Source organism: Dendropsophus ebraccatus, chromosome 6, assembly GCF_027789765.1.
Source record: "Dendropsophus ebraccatus isolate aDenEbr1 chromosome 6, aDenEbr1.pat, whole genome shotgun sequence".
Classification (NCBI taxonomy): Eukaryota; Metazoa; Chordata; class Amphibia; order Anura; family Hylidae; genus Dendropsophus; species Dendropsophus ebraccatus.
Genome location: NC_091459.1, coordinates 44,391,140 through 44,416,540, shown reverse-complemented (window position 1 = coordinate 44,416,540; position 25,401 = coordinate 44,391,140). Strand labels below are relative to the sequence as shown.

Sequence of the window (25,401 nt, the reverse complement as noted above, 5' to 3'; positions counted from 1 at the left end):
AAGTAGAACACTCGAGCGTTGAAAGATGCTTAAATCCAGTAAGGCAGCATTTTAATGCTTGCTTAATATTATTGTCAAAGTAATACAATTTTGTGTTTTAAATATTGACAAAACTAACTGTCCCAAACCTCCTCATCCCTTGCCCTCCATTGATTATCATTAGAAGGGGTGGGTTGGATGACGCAGCAGTGCTCCTAATGGTGATCTATTCAATGAGAACCGGTCCTAACAAAGCGTCAAGGACACAGTGTTTTATTAAAGGGGTAAAGAAGACACAGCTGCACTTGATAATGGGTGTCAGTAATGAGCAGGGATTACTACACCACACATGGGGCATGTTCCTTGGTCTGGAGAATATCTGAAGCTTAAGGGTACGTTTACACTTACCGGATCCGCAGCTGATTTTCTGCTGCGGATCTGCAGCGGATCCGCAGCAGATGTCATTTTAATAACTGAAAACAGCATCAAATCTGCACTGTCAAATCTGCTGCAGATCTGCTGCGGATCTGCTGCGGATCCTGTAGGTGTGAACGCACTCTTTAGGAGAATTCTAAGACTGGGGTGATTTTTGGCAGAGTGCTAGGGAGGATGAAAGAAATAACATGGACTCACCTCCCCTACTCCAGAGCCCAAATCCCGCAGCTCTGGTCCCCCAGTCCCCAGACGCTTCCTGGTTAGAGAGGGGACCTGGGATGTGATGTGCCTGGTGCACTTAACCAGTAAGAGACCAAGGCTCCCGCACTGCTGACTGGCTGAGCGGGCCTGAAATATAAAGTCCCAGGTGCCCAGTTTTACCAGAAAGTGTCTGGGGTCCAGGGAGCAGAGCTGTGAGATACCAACATCAGTGCTGGAGTGAAGAAGGTAAGTCCATGTTATTTCTTTACCTCCACCTCCCCAGCACTTTGCAAAAAATCTGTCCTTTAACACTCCTTTTAAAAAGTTTTTTGGGGAGCTAAAAAGTTGCATAGGTGAAAAAAATTATCCTATTTTGCACTGAATTTAAAAAATAATGTATCCTTTATTATTGAATGTTAATATACTTGGGGGAATTCTGGATTGGCCTAAAGTATGATTTACTGGTTATTTTGTTTCCTTAAAAAAAATGAAATACTGTCATAAGCATTACTAAATTAGCTTGATATCAAGAAGACTGCAGACTGAACTGTTAGCTGAATTTTCCCGACTATGCCAATGAATGATAGCTAGACTGCTGACTTTTTATGCTTGGACTAGTTTAGAATTGATAAATACTGTATGCAGGATTTAATTAAGCATAAAATATTGTTATAGTAAAAGACCTTTCGAATATATCATTCCTAGATCTGAAATCAATATTTTGTATGATAAAACTGCTGAAATCTGCTAAATTATAAAGCTAGCAAATGATTCAGGGAACACAATAATATACTAACATTTGTCACCAAGTGATTTTATTCAAGCTTTGCTTCGATAGAGCACTATTCAGGGAGAAAATTATGTAAAAAATGCTGCAAAATAGGATTACTATCTAAAATAGTAATGCTACTAGTTATAGGGATAATATAATCTAGTTATAATGGATAATATAAATCATTTATTAAATTTCACCTGCCTAACCCAACAAGAAGTGTGGCACTGCCTTAAAATCACCAGGCCCAGATGACATCCACCCCTGTGTTTTGCAGCAATTAAGTATTGTGCTAGACAGACCCTTATTCCTAATATTTGAAGATTCTATAAAAAGAAGGATTGTTCCACAAGACGGGCGCACAGCTAATGTGGTACTAATATTCAAGAAGGGTTCAAAAAGTGATCTTGGAGACTATAGGCCTGTAAGTCTAACATCTATCTTGGGTAAAGTGTTTTGAGGGTTTTATAAGAGATGAAAAACTGGAGTGTTAGTGTGTTAATAAAAAATATCTTACAACACAGCAGAGTTAGAGGAGTTTTTAAGTGAAATGGGTGGGCTACAGTACCAAGACTGATTATCAAGCTTGAGCTTATTTAGTATTGAAAAACAATGTTTTAGGGACGATAAGATCACAATGTACAAATATACAGAACAGAGATCTTTCTAATGATCTTTTTACACCTAGCCCTGTAACCATGACAAGTGAGCATCCTCTACATCTAGAGCAAAAAAGGTTCACCACCAGCACAGGCATGGATTCTTTACTGTAAGGGCAGTGAGAATATATAACTCTCTGCCACAGTATAATGATTCATTAAATAAGTTTAAGGGAGGCCTGGATGCTTTTCTTGATAAATATAACATTATAAGTTATGATCACTAGAATACATGTGATAGGGACATTAATCCAGGGATTTATTTTACATAGTAACATAGTAACATATTGATTGCCTTTTTGGAGTAAGAAAGAAAGTTTTCTCCCTGTGATGGGGGAATTGTCATCTACCTTTTAAGAGTTTTTATCTTCCTCTAGATTATTATAAGTTGAACTTGATGGACTCTTTTTGGATAAATGGTCTTTTTTTACCATATTTAGGCTATGTTCACACTACGTATCTTTCCGCTCGTAGTGCGAACCGCAAATATACGCACGTAGTTTTGAGGTTGATGCGTTCGCTTGAAAGTATACGATATATGCCCGCACAGTGCACACTACGTATGAGCTTATGGCCGGATTGTATACGACGCCGTGAAAAATGAACAAGACCATTGTTTGAGGACGGAAATGTTGAAACTCACGGCCGTGGATTTCCATGCGGTCCCGTACGAAGTACTTATTTCAGCCAAATTGAACTTGATTTTTCGATTCAAAAGGTTCTGTGTGGTTTACGGGGCTTGGCGAAGATTTCCAAGTAAATGACCTGCCTCAGATCGCTTCGAAACAAGCTAGGGAAGCATAACTGTACTGCGGGCATATGTTCGCGGTTAGTACGCATCCTGCCGCGTGTCTATTTTTCCCATGTAGTTTCACGGCGTACGATCTACGGACGGATTCATACGCAGTGTGAACATAGTCTTACTATGTAACTATGTAACAAAATGCAAAGTGAAAGAAAAGAAATCAAAGTCAATTTAATTAATGTTTTGTTTTAATCTACATAGATTTTTTTTGTGTCGTATGTCTTGGGGCACCACAAGTTTTTATTATAATATTTGTGTAGATGGGAATTTTTGATCTGGTTTTTATTATTTTTTTCTCATAGATAATAGGACAAAAAAAAAATCTGCAATCCTTGCTTTATTTTGCTCTTCTTTTGTTTATGTCATTCACCGTATGGGAATAATATTTTTATATTTTACTAAATAGGACAATTACACATATTAAATATTCATATTTCATTCAATCATTAGATTGCTTACAGTGGTCAATGCTATGCCCATGCATAGCACTGATTAGTGTTATCTGCGCTCATCTCATTGGGCAGACTCTATGATAAGATCGCTGATATGACTGCATGGAGGTAAGTATGAGACCTCCGTCAATCAGAGAAAATAACTCGATACTCTGCAGTCACACTGCAGGGCTTCCAATCGGACAGTGGCAAGAGCGCAATGTTTAAGGGGTTAATGGTGGGCAGCAGCCGTCTAATGAACAAGAAAACCATAGAAAGTTATGGTTACACCAGGGCAATAGAACTGGCACAGTGGGGGAGCTTATATTGATTCCTGGCATTTTTTTTTTTTTTACAATTTTACCAATTTATATTTTCATAAATAATATTTTGGGGGTTCTGTCTATTATAGAATGATATACAATATACTATTGTAAAATGAAAGGTGCCATTACAAAGTATTCTCTTACATGGCCATGTAAATAGAAAAATGAAAGTGCTAGAGCTCTTAGAAGGGGAGGAGGAAAAAACTAAAGCGCAAAAATGAAAATTTGTGCGATCCACTGGGTCATTTTGGGCTTGGTCCTCAAAGGGTTAAAAGCTGGTCCATCTCTCACCTTAGTTCCTGTCATCTTCGACAACCATAGATGCAAAGTGTAGCACAGTATACAGAGGCATATACTGTTACTCTACTGAATGGCAGATGATTTTTTTTTTCCAGACAGGAATAACAGTAGTCCTAAAAAGAACTTTGGGGCAGTTGTGGATTACTGTGTATACTCCTACTGCATACTCCTATCACATAAAGTGTAGCACACTATACAAAGGTGTATACTCACTGTTCACCAGTGACTGTCACATGAATGTATAAACCAGACACGGTAAAGCACTGTTCATTCATTTTCTTTTACATTTTACTTTTCCTTCATGACTCAAAATTTCGACAAAAAATATAACAAAACTTATTCAGTGCACATAAACTCACACCACCCCGAGTGCGGACACTTTAAGGGAGTCCCGTCTTCACGCCTTGCATCAGCGCTGCTGGTCTTCCAGTGTCTCTTAGGCTGAGACCTCCGTTATGAAGGAGAGGCCTGTAGCTGGCGTAGTCACGCCACTCCTCCTTTCTCAAGCAACACCAGGCCGGTTAGACTTTATAATACTGGTACAATACTGTACGGCAGATGATTTTTTTTTTCTAGTCCTAAAAAGAACTTTTGGGTAGTTATGGATTACTGACTATTACTAGCTGTTTGTCAGTATCACTATTCTGTGTAATACTGGTGTAATGTATACAATACAATTTATTTTTCAGTCAAACTAACTGACTAATTATTTAGAAAAGCACTATTGGATGATTTTTTAAGCTAATCGCCAGAACCTAACCACACTAAGCCCTACACTTGTTGCCCCTGCTCCAGCAGCTCTTCCTCTCAGCTAACAGAACTCAAAGGAGCATCAGGTTAATTGGGTCTCTATACACCCAGGTATCCTGATTAGGGATGGTCCGAACCGAGTTCGGGTTTGGGTTCATACGAACCCGAACGCTCGGCAATGATTCCTGCTGTCTGCCCTCTCCGTGGAGAGGGTGGATACAGCGGGAGGACCGCCTGGAAAACTGGGATACAGCCATAGCCATAGGCTGTATCCCAGTTTTCCAGGCGGTCCTCCTGCTGTATCCACCCGCTGCACGGAGCGGGCAGACAGCGGGAATCTGATGCCGAGCGTTCGGGTTCATACGAACCCGAACCTCGGCAGTTTCAGACCATCCCTAATCCTGATGCAAATGGCCAATTAGTACTATGAAAGCAGCCAACATCTTTGCTCTCCCAGCCACTTTTCAACAGATTTATTGGCTGATTAAAGCCATGCGGTGAGGACTCTTTCAGTTTTAGTCAAGTATCAAGTACTTTCGAGTACTGTGTTTGAAAGAGCATACTCTATCATCTGTAAAAGTTCCATGAATGCCAGACACCAATCCTTATATCAATATACCGTAATCCCTATATCTGTCAGCATATGTTTAGAATTTTAAAAGAAACACTCTGGACAAAACATTTACACTGTGCTATGCCTTATGTATGCTCTTAAGTACAGGCGGTAAAGCTTTTTCAGTATTTTAAGAAGCACATGTGGAGATAATGGCAATCTGGCACGGTAGTAACTAACAATGTGTTAGGTAATTGCTGGTAGAAAAACAAAAGTATTAAAAAATGCATTTCATATTCAACTGTTGGTATTTTATCTGCTCAATAAGCTGAGGGCAGAAAATAATATATGGCAGAGAAAGTGGAAAAGAGGAAATACAAGGTGAGGCCACGTTCATACAACATAAAACAACGGCCGTTGTTGCAGATTGTTTATTGACAGTGGCCAGCTGCATTTGTTTCTATGGAACACCGGCCGCACTGTATATACTCTGTATACTCTCTTGTTCTCTACAGCATCACAAAAAACTCACATGTTCATTTTGTGCAGCCACAACTCACTGAATTGCGGCCGCACAAAATAGTCTGTGCACACAATGAATAGTAGGAAAAGGCTAATTCAGTAACCTAATGCAAAGGGGAAAAAAGTTCCTGTAGCTCTGTGTGGTGCAGAGAGATATAATTCTGGGAAGAGCAGCAAGAAAGTAAAACATTCTACAACATACTTCTGATGGTATAGAATATTAGTTGATTGGTTAAGGGGTTAAGTGCCACACACTACTGCAGAAGAGTCAGAAGGAGCTGAACAGTCTGTCTTTAATGGCTCACTGGCCAATCAAAAGTCTTTGGCAATAATTCCAACACGTTAGTGGTAGATGATTGGAGCAGGGGTCATCCCCGAGCCAATGCAATAGTGTGAAATTGTGTCCCACTCTTCATTACTTTGCTTAAAGTGTCACTGTCGTGAATTTTTTTTTTGCAGAAATCAATAGTCCAGGCGATTTTGAGAAACTTTGTAATTGGGTTTATTATCCGAAAAATGCATTTTTATCATGAAAAAGCAGTCTGAAGCTCTCCCCCCTGTCTTCATTGTTCTCCTATGGAGAGAGCTAAAGAAAAGACCAAAACAGGACAACAAAGAGTTAATCTACAAATCCCTCACGGGATATCTCTACTGACCATCACCAGTGACCTGTCTGAGCTCAGATTACAGCTGTCACCCAGCTCCGTGCCTGTAATCCTCTGTTATCTGCTTTCTGCTGCCGGCTAACTCCCTCCTTCCTCCTCCCCCCTCCCCTCTCCCTAGAGCAGACAGGGTACGACTCCTGCAACAAGTCACAATTTTCAGATTTTTTGGAGTGGATGAAAAAGAGGAAGGAGGGGGGGACCTGGGAAAAGGCTTTTTACATGCAGATAATGGCAGATTTGGCTAATAAACCCAATTACAAAGTTTCTTAAAATCGCCTGGACTATTGATTTCTGCAAAAAAAAAAAATACGACAGTGACTCTTTAAGCCACTGTAGAATGTGACATTCAGTTCACAGTCTGTACTTTCTGGAATGGGTTTCCCACTGGTAGCTGTCTATGAGTATCTAATTCTTGTAGTACTCTTAGTTTTGCTTTTCTGCAATATCCAATCTGCAGAGTTAAGGTATAGGTCCTATAGACAAATAGAAAACTAGGCCCAGCCCCAAATGCCATAGGTCCTAGACTTGCAATGGAAATCATGTGTTTATTCATCTAGCTTTTCCATCTGCACCTCAACTCCACTATGCCTAATACCCCATCAGGGCATGCCTCAGAGAAGTTTCTTATACACCATTAGTGCAGCCCTCTCTATTTTTTGACCATCTTAAGGTGAGTGGGAAAGACTGAAGGATTGTCCAAGTCTATCTGACTATGGACTATGCCGATTTGCACATTATTTTATTCGCAAATGGCCGATTTGCAAATAAAATATTTGCAAATCGGCACTTTCCGCCGGGTACGCCGGGGGGTGGGGAGGGGGGTGAAGGGGGCGGAACGGAGGGTGTGGACTTAGAGTCCCCACGATTCACCATCCATTCCCCCAAAAGATACGCTTAAAACCTACTCCAGTCCTCATCTGGCGTAGGTTTTCTGCCGTGCGGACCGGAGCGCACGGGATTTATGTAGAGGCATCCGCCTCTACATAAATCCCTGTATCACCGGAGATGCGGGGACATTTTTAAGTCCGGCGTAAAAAACGTCGGACTTAATAAATGTCCCCCAAAGAGTTTGGAAATTCCACATTCCATTTTCTCCTTAAGGAGACTTTAGACATTTCGGAAAGTAAGGCAATCACAATAGTCCAGGTCAGGTGAAGTTGGTGTCTCGTGTAGGTCCTTGATTTTAACTGGTTAAGCTTGTTTGTGGAGAAATAATGTTTTGGAGAACATAGTAGGGGATGATGCTTTTCTTAGTTCCCCAACGATGGCAGACTTATCTATATGGTTTAAGTCCTGAATGCTAATTGCTCTGTTAGTTTGCAAAAGTCAGTTAAAGACACCTGGTTAGGAGATGAATGAGGCATCAAACTGCCTCAGAGAAGTCTAACCTTCATAGAAAACTTGATTCCGACTTTGCTTTCCCAATAATAAATAGATATGTGAAAGTAGATTTGTGGATGATGACCTTTGAGTACTTGCAGGGGACATCGGATCAAATTTCACAGTTTTGATAAGTTTAATTTTTTCCCTATTGATTTCTTTTCTAACAGCCATCTAGATAAAGCATCCGAGTATCTTCCCAGAATTTCGTTAGTTCGAAGAGTCCTGTTGATTCTTGTCGGAATTTTTTTGGCATGTTTCATCTTCATTACATTCAAATTAATTCAATCAACAGAAGAGAGAACTTAATGGATCTAATGAACGTCTCATGGTTATTAGATTCATCCTTCATTAGACTGATTAGAAGAAGAGACTTCTGTCTCAAAAAGTTATGTAAAGTAATATGTGATTATTATTAGTTTAATTCTAAAATAAAGTGAGTGCATAAATCCGTGCAAACATGTCAAATATAAAGCAGATTTTAGTGGCATTGATCAGCCGTTCTCTCTTGATAGCTAGATAACTATTCTTTACAAAAAAATACATATTTTTATATATTATTTTAGAATCTTAATATAATAATCCCCATCCTGCAGTGACAGCAGTTTTGGATGTGATTCTCCGGTAGCCCTGGATTTACATCTAAAAAAAACCTGCATGTCTTTTGAACCATTCCTTAGGCCTCAAGAGCATGGCAGAGGGTAGCACACATAACCTTACTATTTCCCATTTTGGTACCGCAAGCCATTCATTTTTTTATTGGTTTCTGACATATCAAGAGCATATGGAGGTACAGCATGGACTGGTAACAAATTCTACTTCGCAGAGTATCATTCCTAGTCCATTCTAAATACATTTCAAAGGGCAAAGACAGCAACAAGAGTTTTAGGGTTTCAGACCAGACCTAGAGATTTTGTCTTTGCCAAGCCAAAGGTCCTTCACCCCGCAGCAGGCAATGCAGCTCAATGCAGTGGACACTGTTATTTCAAGATATCTGCTGAAAGGAAACCAGTTGTATTAAAAGTACTATGCCTCCATTTCTCCAAGATTCTAACAATCTTGTTACATTACACCTATCTCTGTGTCTGGCTCATCTTCTGCAAACTTAACATTAGTGGTACCCTAGACTTTATGGAAAATGACACTATACAGGGTATGCTTTGGGAAATTGGTACCATCTATAGCTTTGGCTGTCCAGGCATGATGGGAATTGTAGATTTGTAAAAACTGGAAGGCTTGAGTTTGACACCTGTGATCTATAGGCTAGCTGTGCCACCCTTCTTCACTGTGCCAACCCATGGTGCATTGGAAGGTCTAATAGAAAGCTTTGCACCAACCTGAAAGTAACAACATGTGGGACAATTTTCCTAGTCATCAAACACTTTCTATCCCCTTCGATGCTCCCCTTGGTTTACCACATATTAAATCTTATGTAAATACAAGAAACAAACACCACTTAGATACAGCTCAGGCTACTCTCAAACTTAACACTGTCTATCATCCCCTGTCAGTCATATTTTTTTTTTAACATCCCTTTATTAAGGGTTTGCAATTTTTAAAGTTAGCCCTATTCTCAGGAGTCCCAGCAGTCGGACCACCCATGATCACGAGGGACCTGAGTGTTCTGTTCCCGTACCAAAAAGTGCATGCACCTAGCTACTTCATTTTTTCAAAAAAAGCTGAATGTTCTTATTTTTTTCTTTCTGTATAGTATTTGGTAATAGAGATGAGAACAACTCAATCATACTCAAATACCATTTGATTACCGGTGGCTGAAAAAGTTGTATGCAGCCCTACGGAGTCCAAGAAAACAAGGATACAGCCTATGGCTATATTCACACAACGTCAAAAAAGGAGAAAAGGCAGCTGCCTTTTCTTTTTAAAAAGACATCCATTTATGCTGCGATTCAATTGACTTCAATTAAATGCATTGAAGCCAATGGAATTACGGACATCCAATGCACACAGTGTATAAAATGACGAACGTTGATCTTGATAATTATATTTGGATGTCTATTGCAAATAGAGGACATTATTTTTTAGTTGTTCACAGACATTTTTTCATTTTTCTCTGTCCTTTCACCATTTTTACTATTAATTTCAATGGACTTTTTAATTAAAGACATTTCCAAAAGCCAATCAGTCCAACAGCCAGAAAGGGAACAGCAGGAAAAGCCAGACAGCGGAATGACAGATGCCATTTTAAACTCAGAATGAAGAATGTCCGTTTTTCTTTTCAAAAATGGACAGGAAAAAACTGTGGGTGAACATAGACTATAGCTGCATCCACCTTTTTCAGCCACCGGTATTCAAATGCCAAACGATTGCACCTGAGCATGCTCCAGTTGCTCTCACATTTAGTAAAAAATAATAAATAGGTTATTTAAACTAAAGCAAAAGACTCAAATAATGTTGCATAATACACTATAATAACATACCTTTTTTAGAGGAAAGTGAAGGTGCTGCTGCTTTTGCAGAGGAAATTGCAGGGGTCATTGGTTGTTTACCAGCTGTAAGAGATTTAAAAAATATATATATATATCAAAATCAATTACATAAAAACTTAGGTTTACATTTCCCATGGATAGATTAAATATTGACGGCTATAATATTCTTTAGAAGATATTCACCACCTGAATTTAGGTTTTTAGGGAAATTAGGTTTGCTGCCAATTCCCTCTGTTCATGTTCTGCCTTTATTTTGTTTTCAGCTCTGCCTTCAACATTGGTTTCTAGGGATGTACCAGATGACTTTTTTTTCTAAGCATCTCTAGAAACTAATCTCTTTTTTTACATGTCTTTACTCTTCTGAGCTGGGTTGACACAATAATGGTAAAAGAAAAGGGTTAAGTAAGCATGCCTGCTGTCAGTTCATATTATTTCCATTCCTTGGCTGCTAATGAGATTTTTCCAAAATTTTGGCTGCATTTTTCTTAATAAAAAAGGCTCTCACGCACAAGCATATAAAATCATCTTACAAGCTGCAAGTTGTATGGAGCCATAATATAGAGGTCATAGACTTCCAGACTTCCATGTCCCCTTTGTTCCTTCATATACAATTTTATACTGAGGCATATAGAGACTGTCTGCAAGATGACCTGATGAGCACTGTGTGGTAGAACTGTGCCTATATTTCCAGTTCCATAGTGCAGAGCCTCAGGACACTGTGTGACTGTGTGGCTGTTAAGGTCATAGCTGGATTGACACTCTATTGTAGAAAGCCATGCCATTAATATCACCCCAGAGTATTCTAAAAATGGAGTATTAAAAATAATAAATAATAATAACAGAAAAAAAGAGGATGATATGCGGAGAGTGGAGAACATCATATGTTATTAAAGAAATCCGTAAGTGGTTCAAATTGACAAATGTTCAGTTTTGTGGATTTTGTTTTAAATTAATTTCTATGTAATGATGATGATAATAATAATAATAATAATAGACTTCCGGTTCCGGCGCGCGCATGGTCGGCTGCAAGTGAGGGAGCTCCGCATCGTGATCTCGGGAATCTGAGCCCCCTAGCCGCGAACCACTCTGCCGAGGGTCTCTGACTCGCCCACCGTACTCCCATACCGGGTACACATGGATAAATTTGTACAACGCGGCGGGGAGCCGCCGGCACAGGTCCAGACGCCGCAGCCACAGAGGGAGACTAGGAGGCAGATGGACAAGATGGCGCCCGACACACCGCGCAGCCAAACACCCCTTACAGGTACCAGCTCAATGGCGTTTTCCCCCCCTGACACCCTGCTGGGAGAGACGATACAACCCGCACAGGCAATATCGGGGTTCTCCTGTAAAGAATTAGCTGCGGAAGTGGCGAAAATACTGGGCCCGGACATAAAAGCCTCTCTGGAGGCCACCGTAGCTGCCACCCTCACGAGCCTGCAACAGGAGGTGACTACGCACTCGGCCCAGATCTCAGATTTGGACAAACGCTATACCATCCTGGAAGATGAACTATTTAATACTCAGAACAAGGTCAGACAGCTCATGCGAGCTCATGATTTTATGAGAGATAAAATAGAAGATCTTGAAAACAGGTCTCGCCGGAGCAATTTGCGCTTAGTGGGTCTGCCGGAGTCCATAATGCCACGCCAGCTAATACAACTATGTGCTGTTGACCTTCCACAAGCGCTTGGCATAACATCTGCAGTGACTGTAGAAAGAGCGCACCGCATTGGACCACCGCCCCAAAATCAGCAGACTAAGAGGGGGGATATGACCAAGCCAAGACAAGTTATTGCTAAGTTTCTGAATTTCGCGGACAAAGCAAATATTTTGCAGGCATATAAAAAGTCCAATACCCCTCTGCTTTTACAAGGGCACAAAGTCCTATTATTTGGAGACTATTCGGCGGATGTAGCAAAAAAGCGCAAGGCTTTTGCCCCCATTTGTACAGCCATGGTTAAATACCAGATCCGTTTTGCCTTACAATATCCTGCACTGCTCAAAGTGTTCCGGCCGGATGACACTTTTGAAATATTTCATACCCCTGAAGCGGCAAGCCATTACCTGGATTCTTGGAGGAATCAAGAAGCTTCCCCTTCTGCGAGCCGAAAAAGGGGCAGACTGGAACCCCCTATTTCTTCTGACAGCATTGCTGACTGACCCGTATCCGATGATGCTACTGGACCTTTTCTGAAGCAGGACTTGCTGGGACCCATGTGACTGTAATGTCCATAACTGAATTGGGACTTCCTAATTCCTGATTGTTCCTGTTAATAAGATGGTTTGGCGTTTTGTTTGTCTTACTTTTAGCCATAAGGGGTTTAATGTTTGCTTGCATTGGAATTGGGGGGGGGGGGGACAAAAGGGGAGGAAAAGGGGAAAAAAAAAAAAAAAAAAAAAAAAAAAAAAAAAAAAAAGGGTGTTGGTTTACTGTTTCTGTCGTAGAAATCTTTCTGCCCCCTTTTCTTTTCTTATAATCTACTTTTAACACGGGTCTTTTGGAAGACCTCTGTGAGTGGTGGGGTTTTGTAAATTCTTCTTACTGAGAGATCCAGCGGACTAGAGGTAAAATCTGCTGGACAATGGTTACGACTTTAGGCGAGCGGGGCGATGGCTCGACCACAATGCGCGGAAGAAGCGAAGTCCTTGATCTTTTCTCAGTCGCCAGTTTCTTTATTTTTTTGATTTTGTTTGAGTACATTTTGTGTTATGTGTTCTTTAATCTTGTTGTCTTTTTGTTCTGTTATGACAGGATTCGTCTCACATCACCTCCACTTTCCAAGGGGCCCTACTGGATGATCTATATTGCAGGTATGCTGACGCCGTATCTTCTCTGTGGAGACATTACCTAACATGAAAATAGCTACCTGGAATGTAAAGGGGTTGAGGTCTCCACAGAAGAGATATATGGTGCTTAGACACCTCAAACGGCTAGATGTTGATCTGGCACTGTTACAGGAAACCCATTTAGCTGAGGAGGATTATGTTCGTATGCAGAAGTTATGGGTAGGGAAAGTACTAGGCTCCCCTTCAGTGGGCCGCAAAGCGGGCGTCTTGCTGTTAATACATTCACGGGTGTCGCACACTATACTTAAGGCAGATGCAGATAATCAGGGTCGGCATCTACATGTAGTCTTAGATACCGCGGCCGGGAAGCTGAGCATCCACAATGTATATGCCCCAAACTCCCCGAATGAACAGTTTCTAACACAACTGACTCATTCCTTGCTCACTGACCCGGAACATTTGGTGTTATTAGGGGGAGATATGAACGAGGTGATGCATGGCTCGGAGGACAGAAAACGAACCCAGTCTGGACACACTCCTGTACCCTCTGTAATTACTCCATTAGCAAAGCTAGCAGATTCTACCAAGCTATATGATATATGGAGACACTATAATCCAGCCGAACGGGAGTATACCTTTTACTCCCATTCCAGACGATCATGGTCCAGACTGGATTATTTTCTGTCCTCGGAATCATTATTACGAAAAATTAGTTCAGCCTCCATATCTGACATGGTCATTTCGGACCATTCCCCGGTTCTGATACAGGTAGAGGAGCAAACTCCCCATGGTACAGATATACTGTGGCGCTTTCCATCATTTATGACAAAGGACGAGGAGTTTGTCCAACACCTCAAAGGTTGGTGGATGTCATATAGTCGGGATAATGAGGCACATTCTGATAATCCTACATTGTTCTGGGAGACAGCAAAAGCTGTCCTCAGGGGACAGATAATGTCATTCACTGCGGCGCGTAAAAGAGAGGCCAGGAACAAACATATGATGGCCACGAAACAACTTAGGGAAACATATACAACATTTTTACAAACTGACACTGAGGACTCTAGGGAGGCTTGGAAAGCGGCTAAAATGGTGTATGACCTGTGGTTGGACAGACTAGAAAGCTTTCAGCGAGATAGACTTAGCTCGGAATTTTTTAAATATGGAAATAAAGCAGGGAGGCTGCTGGCTCGATTAGCGAAAGGACGGCACCCGGCTCAGCACATACTTACTCTGCGGGATGCGCGTGGCTCTCTCCACAAGAAACCATATGACATTAATAGGATTCTGGGGGAATTTTATAAAACCTTATATGAAAAGACGACAGTGGATTTGTCCCTGGGTAAAAGTTTTCTAAATAAATTGCGAATGCCCACATTGTCTGAGGAGGATATAGAATTTCTAAACTCGCCGATCTCCATGGAAGAAATTGTAGGTACGATAAAAATATTGCCCAACAGTAAAGCGCCCGGCCCAGACGGCTTCTCTAGTGAGTTCTACAAAGCCCTACATGAGGACGTCGCTCCCATCTTAACAAAACTATTTAATGGCATCCTACAGGGTGGCCCAGTGATGCCCTCTAGTAATGTGGCATATATAAAAGTCTTGTTAAAACCGGGCAAGGACCCAACTTTGCCCGGTTCGTATCGGCCGATCTCCCTCATGAACCAAGATATTAAGATACTCACTAAGATCATGGCAAATAGGCTGGCACACTATATGCCGCAGCTCATTGGCCCTCATCAGGTAGGGTTTATCAAGGGGAGATCGGCGGTTGCGAACATACGACAAGTCTTATTGGCTCAGGACTGGACCCGCCACCACAGCTCACAGAGTCATAAAGAAGCTTTATTGAAGATTGATGCCGAAAAGGCTTTTGACAATGTGGACTGGGGGTGGCTAGGCCTGGTACTGACCCATATGGGAATCAAGGGGAATTTCCGCTCACTGGTGGATTCTTTATATAGCACACCCCTGGCACGGGTACATACTCCCGGATTTTTATCCGCACAGATACCACTGCAAAAAGGGACACGGCAAGGGTGCCCACTGTCACCCTTGTTATTTAACATAGCACTTGAGCCTCTGGCGCTTTATCTATCCCGCACAACTGAATTCTCTGGTATCGCAGTGGGTGGAGCGGAGCTGAAAATAACATGCTTCGCAGACGATATGCTAGTCTTCCTGCAGTCACCTGAGGTCCATTTAGATGAGGTCCTTCGGATTATCTCAGATTATGGGACATACTCAGGTCTCAGGATAAATGTGAGTAAGTGTGAGCTGCTCTTCTTGGCACCACATGTCTGGTCACCCACGGGGCATTACCAGGTCACTGTGGCCAGAGATCATATCACCTATTTGGGAATTAAAGTAGGTAGGACTCCTGCAGCAATTTATAACTTAAATTACCCGCCCCTGATAAAGAAAATAGTGCAGGAACTAGAGAGGTGGAGGTCCCTAACATTGTCCCTGTTTGGTAGAGCCCACCTACTAAAAATGATCAGTTTTGCACGCATTCTGTATCCTCTTCAGACAATCCCGCTGTTGTTAACTCATGTGGACATCCTAAAGCTACAGTCATCTTTCACACGCTTCTTGTGGAACGGGAAGAGACCACGTATAGCATATACTAAATTATGTATGTCTAAATGGGACGGAGGTGTCAAGTTTCCACATATCCGTCATTATAACTTAGCGGCTCTGCTAAGACATATTAGGGATTGGATATTTGACACCTCTTTCTTCTCCAATACTGCCCTGGAAAGAGAGTTGGCGAGACCGTATGACCTGACCATGCTTCTGCATACGAAATACTCCTCCTTACCCCCCCAAATAAAGAATAGTTGGTTATTGAGGGATACTTTGATGGCGTGGAAAACGCTACGCAAATTATACAGGTTGCCCATATACGTGTCCGATTACCTACCGCTTTGGACCAATCCGCAATTTCCCCAAGGCAGCTCTAACTGCCAATTCCGACAATGGGAATCAAAAGGGATTTCGAAGTTAGGAGATGTTGTTGACCCCCAAACGGGTAAGCTTCTTCCCTGGCTCAGCCTCATGAGTAAATATAATCTGCCCGAACAGCATTTTCTAGCCTATTCGCAGCTTCGAGCCTTTTATACCTCCATACAAGTTAAAGACGTAGATGTGGATAGATGTGACCACTTTGCTAACCTTCTGGGTCCCCCCAAAGATATGCACTCACTATCAGTGCTTTACAGGGACTTAACTAGTCAACTGCTTAGCTCAGTGGCCACAACTGCCTTTGGTAAATGGGAACGGATACTAAATGATAACTCCATGTCCAGGAAAATAAGGGAGGGCTTTGAAAAGGTGAAATTGGCGATAGTAAATGAGCAGTGGCGGGAGATGCAATATAAAATTATTCATAGAGCTACCTATGCGTTTGATCTCACATATGCTGCAGCCCCCGCTCACTACTTGCGTAAGTGTCCTAAGTGTGATCTGGACAAAGCGGACTTATTACATGGTCTCTGGGCTTGCCCCTCTCTACGCCCTCTGTGGGAGGAAGCGAGAATCTATATACATGACATATGGGGAATAGAGGTGCCTGACGATCCCAAGGCGACTATATTCCACTATATGCCTTTAGACCCGGAGGATGATGCATCCAAATGTATAGCTGTTAAGGGGTTGCATATAACCCTATTGGTAGTGAAGAAATGCTTGCTTAGACATTGGTTGGAACCACAAATACCAACTTTGCAAGAAATAATAGCAACCTTGAAACAGCTTATGATTCTCGATAAAAGGGATACTGAACGTCACAAGGAGAAATCCACCTCCGGTTTTTTCAAGAAGTGGAGATGCTTCTTGGAAAAAGCACTTACTGACTCCGAGAGGACTCAGATTATGGAGACATTCAAGTATACCACTTGGTATTGTAAGGAAGATCTGAGGGGCACATTACGGAACCTTAGAGTACGGTCATGATAGCAAGGGCGGATGCTGTATGGTTCCGAGTAGGAGGAGGGTGGCGGTTTTTACATCATCGGGGGCATCTGTTTCCCTTTTGGAATGGGTTACTACTGATTTTTGGTGTAATTTCTGAAAAATTTCTGTGGAGATCCTTTTGGTTTTTTTTTTTTTAGGCCCTCATGGAGAGTGATGGTGAGACGAATCCTGTGAGAGTTTCTGATAGTTTTGCCGGTTGACAAGTTTGGTATATACCTCGCTTCTACTTTACAAATTTATATGTTTTGCTTGCCCTTACTTATTATCCCCTTATGTATCAATTGGATTTACTGCCTATCGCTAGCGAGTACTTTATTATAGTGCCTAGTCTAAGTTTGGACGGGCTTGAAATGGACCGATATTTGCAGTAATTTAAGGGATGCATCACGGGAAAATGGGAAAAGGTGATGGAGGCACAGTATTAGTATCTTTAATGTTGCTCTATAACATGGATTGTACCGGATTGTTATCGCTTGTTATAACTTGAGTAATGTATGTACAACCCTGCAACAGCCTTTCAATAAAGTGTTTTGAAAAAAAAAAAAAAAAAAAAAAAAAAAATAATAATAATAATAATAATAATAATAATAATAATAATAATAATAATTTCTATTACTAATAAAATAATTATAAATAATAATCCTTTTTAAAAGCCAACATTTATGTGCATAGGTTCCAGGAGTTTTTAAATATTGCATTACTTGTCATATTATATCAGGTTTACACTTTATTCTTTGCTCTATCTCTTAGAATAATACTGTGACAACCCATCCTGGTGTCTATCCAGGTAAATAATGTATGACTTCTTTAAAGAGCCCACAGCCACACTCTAAGCACATACAGTACAGCCTGCATCATGAAGGATTAAGCTAAAGGAATATTATTTGCTTGCCATTTAATAGGTTGCATAATCTATCATGGAAACCTAATATAGTGTGGCAAAAGTATTTAAAAAAAAAATTGATTCATCAAGGAATAGAAAAAGTAAATGTGAGTTTTAATTTTATTGAATTGTTTTTTCACTTAGAAAACGGTGATATGTAAGTGTAGACTCTTTGCTATAATGAACTATATTAATTTGTAGGTTGTTATTATTATTATTATTATTATTATTACTACTACCACCGTTTTTAGGCCTTTCTTCAAACTACGTAAAGATTCAGTGCCCTTCCTTACTTAAGGGGTTGTCCAGCGAAAATCTTTTTCTTTCAAATCAACTTGTTTCAGAAAGTTATATAGATTTGTAATTTACTTCTATTTAAAAATTTCAAGTCTTTCAATACCTTTCAGCTGCTGTATGTCCTGTAGAAAATGTTGTTTTCTTTTCAGTGCGACACAGTGCCCTCTGCTGCCATCTCCGTCAGAGACAGGAACTGTGCAGAGCAGTAGCAAATCCCCATAGAAAACCTTTCCTGCTCTGGACAGTTCCTGACACAGACAGAGGTGGCAGCAGAGAGCACTGTGTCACACTAAAAAGAATACATCATTTCCTGCAGGACATACAGCAGCTAATACATACTGGAAGACTTAATATTTTAAATAAAAGTAAATTACAGACATATGTAACTTTCTGAAACTAGTTGATTTTCGCTGGATAACCCCTTTAATGTTTTATTAATACCTTTGGCAAGGGGCAATTGTTACTTGGAGACACAACTACCACTCTGCAAGGCATAAGCCAGCCTTCAGCTAAAACCTACTTATACCATCTAAACTTTTATATGTCTTTTTTGGTATCTGAGTTTGACAAAATTTATTAAATTTACTAAGTGTGCCTTTGCAGCATCACATAGTTTACTTATTTGTCTAATTTATTTTTTATTTTGACTGGATCGCTTAAGCCGTTCACACTCTATAAGAAGGTTTATCAGTTGCATGACTGGTTAGTAGAGATGAAGGAACCTCGAGCATGTTGGAGTTCATCCGAACCCGATCGTTCGACATTTGATTAGCGGTGGCTGCTGAAGTTGGATAAAGCCCTAAGGCTATGTGGAAAACATGGATATAGTCATTGGCTGTATCCATGTTTTCCAGACAACCCTAGAGCTTTATCCAACTTCAGCAGCCCCAGCTAATCAAATACCGAACGTTCGGGTTTGGATGAACTCCAACATGCTCGAGGTTCGCTCATCTCTACTGGTTAGACATCTACTGGATGTCAGTCAGAAAGTAACAAAGAAATGGACTTATTTTAGGCCTATTCATTTGCTTTGCTTTATTTGATAACAGTAAAATGAGCCTGTCTACTTACTTTATTTTTAATAACAAATTTCATTAGTTAAAGCCCTTCCAAATCCATCATCCAATAGTTAGTATCTCATGAGTTTCCTTTTTATCAAAGAGGAATCAGATGTACTGTATATTCCTCAATAAAATAGCAAGAAAAAAAAAGAAATAATAAAAGTAAGATTGTGAAATGAATCATGACTTTAAATATGTACCTTCAAAGTAAAACTTGGATTAATAGGATGCAAGTACTTCTTTGATAATATATAAACCTATGCACCTGATAATGGAATAACCCACTGTTCATCCAGACCATGTTCACATGCAAATTGTTTTCATGAATCGACTGCTTTCAATGTTATCTTGTATAAAGAGTGTTTCAAGTTCTTGGTTACTGTATATCTAAAATTATATGCATGAAGCTCCATCTATTTATCTATCTATCTATATATCTTTCTATCTATCTATCTTTGCTTCAACTAAATATATTTATTTGCCATATTAGAATTATTAAAATATTTTTTACTAATATATTGCATTAATAAAGTTATATTACTTTGTTACACAATTTCAATAATAAAAATGTATACTCTTTCATTTATTTAAGGCTTTAGGCTTTAGTTTTTTATCTTGTGCAGGGTAAGTAGTTAGTATTATGTTCCATTTACACAGATCGATTATCGTTGGAATTTTCGTGATAACGATGGCATTTGAGCGATAATCGGCTCGTGTAGACACAGCGAACAATCAATCGACAAGCAAGAAACCGTTCATTGTGGTCTTTCAACCAAATCAAATCATTGTTGGTCGTTCGGTAAAAATTTGCAGATCACTTCGTCTAAACAGTCTTTTACAGATTCATCCTAATGTGTGAGATGGGCTTAAGCCATATTAAAACTATTGCAAAAATGATTTTTTCAAACAATTTATCTATTTGTGTAAATGTTGATCGTTATAAAAATCAAATTGCTTTAAAATTGATAAACGATCGATTGAGCGAATTATCGCTCCGTGTAAACAGACCATTAGGTTTTCTCAGTCTCACATCATCTTCTTTTCCTCCTTCTTTTTGGCCACTCTTTCTTATATAGGCTGGTTTAAGAGGTGAGTCCCCTAAATTCTCCTTGTAATATCCATTTAAATTAGGAACCACACATGCAGTTTTTGGGGGAGATTTATCAAAGAGTGTAAAATTTAGACTGGTGCAAAGTGGCCACAGCAACCAATCACAGCTCAGCTTCCAGCTCTGGTGAAAGGCAAGAGGAGCTGTGATTGGTTGCTGTGGCCAGTTTAAATTTTACACCCTTGGATAAATCTCCCCCTTTGAGTGAGTCATCCAGTGGATTGCACAAAATCCGGACATGGATCCAAAAAGAAGGAGATATATGGAGATGAACTCACTTGCAACATTTTGAGTTAAAGTGACACTGTCACCCCCTTAGTGCATTCTGACATCTCTACACAGGTGTAAAGGGTAAATTTAGTGTTTTTCATACCTTATTTCATATCATACGTCATGGTGCTTGTTCAAGTAAAAAGTGTCCTTTTATCAACTGCAGATTGTATTAAGTGGGCGTGGCCTCGCGGCACTAGAGCCACATAACCCCGCCCACAACGGCACGGTTGGCCCCGCCCCCTTGACGCCCATTGGTTGTCCAACGTAAAGGGGGTGGAGTCTAGACCTTTTCGGCCAGCCTGTTCCAATGGCCGGCGAGGGGGCGGGGCCAATTGTGCCGTTGTGGGCGGGGTTATGTGGCGCTAGTCCCGCGAGGCCACGCCCACTTAATACAATCTGCAGATGATAAAAGGACACTTTTTACTTGAACAAGCACCATGACATATGATATGAAATAAGGTATGAAAAACACTAAATTTACCCTTTACACCTGTGTAGAGATGTCAAAATGAACAAAGGGGGTGACAGTGTCACTTTAAATTTGTTTTTGTGTTGCAATATTTAATGGCATTTTATTTTTTATTTTTATTTTTTTAAGGTCAATAACTCTACTTTCAGATGTTACTTTAAAATCTAAAAGGAAATTACTGTGGAGTTTGGTTTTCAGTAGAGATGAGCGCAACTCCAGCATGATCAAGACAGATTGCATGGCATTTAATTACCAGTTGCTGAAAAAGTTGGATGCTGCCTTAGGGAGTTCTGGAAAACACTATAAGTAATGTTTTCCCAGATTCCCTAGGGCTGCATCTAACTCCTTCAGCCATTGGTATTCAAATGCCAAACGATCAGGCTTGAGCATGGTTGAATTGCTCTCATTTCTAATTTTGAAGTCTGTAAAAGTGCAAAGCAAATGTATGATTCCAGCCTAACGCTATGTTCACACAATGTAAGATTCATACTAATCACGGCCGTTGTTGTTGATTTGAACCACGGCTGGGATTTATACGAACCTTACATTTTGCTGCCTTTTGAGGGATCCTGGCCGCAGTGTATACACATAGTATACACTCTGGCGGGGATCCGTAGCAGCGCTGCGAGAAAGTGACATGTCAGTTTTCTGCGGCCGCTAATCATTAAATAGCAGCCGCAGAAAACCCTGTCAGTGTACACTATGGAGCGAGCAGCTCCGGCCACATGCTCCATAGTGTGTAGTGGGGAGTTCTGATGCGGCCATGCACAGATGCACCCGTATCAGAACTCAGCAGTGCTAAAGATCATCCGGCAGGTACTGCAGTACCAGCCGGGATAATCTCCGAAACTAGCCACTCTATGACCTCCCACATGTGAACATGGCCTAAAGCAGTAAAACCAATACATATAAAAGAGTAAAGAGTTAGAAGCTGATTAAGAGTTATACACAGTTATATAGGTCTAAAACCTATAAAGAAATGTATTTAAAAAATTCATGAAAAATTATCCTTATTATCTTTAAGTAACTTAATGCTTTGGCAGCTGGAACCCTTGGAGTTGTAGAATCATAAAAGTTACATAATCAAACATTACCTCTCGGCTGTAGTATCAAGGAGATATAAAGATTCCTAATGTAGTGCGCTCTCCACAAATCAGATGTAATATCTCTCTACAGACCTCAGGATCAGCCAAGAGTTAAAGCAGCCACCGTAATGTGCTATTTATGAGCTGTATATTCAAAGGTCTAAAATCGCTCACAGTTTATTTAACCAACATTACAGCTGTATACCATTTCCAATTCCCTTTTTCTAACCTTGTGCTGGGAATTCTCATCTAGAAAATCATATTTCATGTCACATACAGAGGTCTGTTTTCTCATTTATACCCACCCATGCAGATAAATTCATCCTTGGCCAAGCCAGATTATTAGTTGTTCTGCCGTCTACCCAGCAGCAGTAAAATCAGGAGCCCTGCGATAATAAACGTTTCTCGCTTCTTTCCTGTGCTACAGCATGAAAGAACGGAAAAAAAACCTATACATCTTAGGATCTTTGATACTTTTGCTCCTAAGTAGAAACCTTCAGATGAAAACTCCACAGACGTTAATGGTATTTTCTATAAAAAGTTGATTGTTTCCCTGGAAACTTGCATAAAATACATTCCTAAAAAGACTATAGAAGATGATTATATTTCTGTTAACACTGAGAATCATGCTGCCAAATGTCTCATTACTTAGTGAATGCAGGAAAGACAATAAAACATATTGAATCTTCTAAACATTAATAGTCAATACATCCTCTACATCTTCATTTTGGTTTGTTTCCCATTAAGCAGCAAATATATAGCGTGATAATTATGTGCTGGAGCAGTATGGAAACAACATATTCGCTTCTCGTAATATCGTGTAATGAGATTGCCGTCACTGGTCCTATGGCGGAGCTCAAACTGAGAGCTGTAAATGTTAAGCTTGTTGAGGCATGAGCAATAAAAATATTTCTAGATGCCATTTAATTCCAGACATTATTCCTGTAATTTCTTAGGAAGTGATCCTCCATATGTTTTTTTTAGAAATAGAATGTGAGACCTCTGGAAGAATTTATGATAGTGGCAGGTTCTTGAATTTAGAGTTACGGTTGTAAAGGCTTAGTAGGGAACGAAGATGTAACGGTGGATGACTGACGTACAATCACGGGTATTAAGCTGCCAGACACGGTTTTAGTAAATGAAGATGTAACTTGACAGGTGACTCAAAGGTTTCAAATAACCCAGGAGAGCTGTGGACAGTGGTGGAAACTGTGTAAGGACACACAAAGTGACTACAGAAATTTCCCTGCTACAGAGATTCCACTGCTATTTTTCTCACACTTTCCTCTATGTCTCCTTTATACCTAATAAACCTTCTATGACCTTGCTTCTCGCAGACTATCTCTTTTTTCTCCCTGCCTCTCCCTTCTCTCCCCTAACACTGTGCTCTGTCCACTGTACATCAGCTGAAAGGTGGGCTGACAGCATATTCTGTATATTTACTGAAGAAGGAAGTGTAACGCGGCAGGGGGGTAGTTTGCAGCCGATTGGCTGGCTGCAAGAGATTATGATGAATCCTTTGCCCCTGTCCAGGGCTGTATTAATAGCTGCTACTGCCCTAAACCTGAAGACGTCCCATCTTGGGGAGCGTGGGATAGAGTTGTTTCAGCCACATGAATTTCTCTACATGTAGAAACATTGTCTGAATTACGTTTCCAATTTTTAACTGATTAAAACATACATTTCCACATGGAATGAATGATTAGAGCCATCTGCATATTGTCTGAAGGAATTCTCACCACAGGGTTGGTAGATTGGTAGATAACAGCTCCAGGCGTCATTGCCATACCGGACCTGACCAATACTGCCACACGAGACCTGATCATACCTCCCTCCTCCCCCCCTCAAAAAGTCACCAGATTAACTGGCAAGTCTGACCGGGAGGTGGGAGACAAAACAAATAAAAACAAAAACAGTTGTTTTTTTTCCTCCCCTGCTTCCTGGTGCCGCCCCTCCTGCAAGGTACTGCCCTGGGCATCGGACCACAGGTGCCTAGTGGTAAATATGACCCTGCCCTGCCTTTTCACTGTATTATCTAAGGCCAGCAGGATATTGTCATGCATTAAAACAGGCATGGATTCTCGGGACAGAGATATAATATTACCAGTTTATAAAGCTATGGTGCGGCCTCATCTGGAGTATGCCGTCCAGTTTTGGAATCCGATTCATAAAAAGGATGTTCTAGAGCTGGAGAGGGTACAAAGACGGGCAACTAAACTAATAAGGGGAATGGAGCATCTTAGTTATGAGGAGAGATTAAAAGAATTACATTTGTTTAGTCTGGAGAAGAGACATTTAAGGGGAAATATGATTAATTTATTTTTAGATGTTCCAGGTAAAACCCCCTCAAAGGACAAGGGGGCACTGCCTCCGACTGGTGAAAAAAAGGTTCAACCTTCGGAGGCGACAAGCCTTCTTTACCATGAGAACTGGGAATCTGTGGAACAGTCTACCACAGGATCTGGTCACAGCAAAAACAGTAGAGGGCTTCAAAACAGGGCTAGACAAGTTCTTAGACCAAAATAATATAAATGCATATGTATAGAACCTATCACCCCTCCCCCTTCCCTGTATCCATCCCCTCCGTGGTTGAACTTGATGGACATGTGTCTTTTTTCAACCGTACTACGTAACTATGTAACTATCCTGCACCATCTTCATGAACTCATCACGAACTTAAAAAAAAAAAAGTTTCAGTTGTAAACCCAACTTTTTGCAAAGTTCGTAACGAATCTCGGTTTGAGAAGTACAATTTGCTCATCTCTAGTTGAAACCCAGGAGGCATATTTCAGCCAATACCATTAACACAGATGCATTTCTTTAAAATCTATCGGTCCGACATAAGGTTAGTGGATCAATAGGAAATTGACATGGCATGTCTTTGTAACAAAATTATAGCTGCACGAACTGCAACCCTACTCTAAAATAATGAATTTGCTTTTATCTGGATTTTATCCTTTTACTATTTATTAAAGATTCAAAATGAATGAATCATGAATAACAAATCCAAATACACTTGCGATGTGACTAAAGTTGAGCGAACTTCGAGCATGCTGGGGTGGGATTCAAACCCGAGAATACGGCATTTGATTACTGGTGGCTGAAGAAGTTTGATGCAGCCCTAGAAAGTCCTGGAAAACATGGACATAGCCTATGGCCTATGGCTGTACCCATTCTTTTAGGGCAGCCTTAGGGCTGCATCCAACTCCGTTACCCTCCAGTAATCCACTCC

The 25,401-nt window shown here is 40.5% G+C and overlaps 1 protein-coding gene across 1 annotated transcript in view; it reads right to left on the bottom strand.

Moving 5' to 3' along the window:
- The window catches only part of TRDN (triadin), a 255,364-nt gene that overhangs the window by 14,572 nt on the left and 215,391 nt on the right, over positions 1–25,401 (bottom strand). Inside the window, exon 25 of the mRNA XM_069974192.1 lies at positions 10,217–10,288. Coding sequence (XP_069830293.1) covers positions 10,217–10,288 — 72 coding nt within the window. The remainder of the gene's footprint in view (positions 1–10,216; positions 10,289–25,401) is intronic.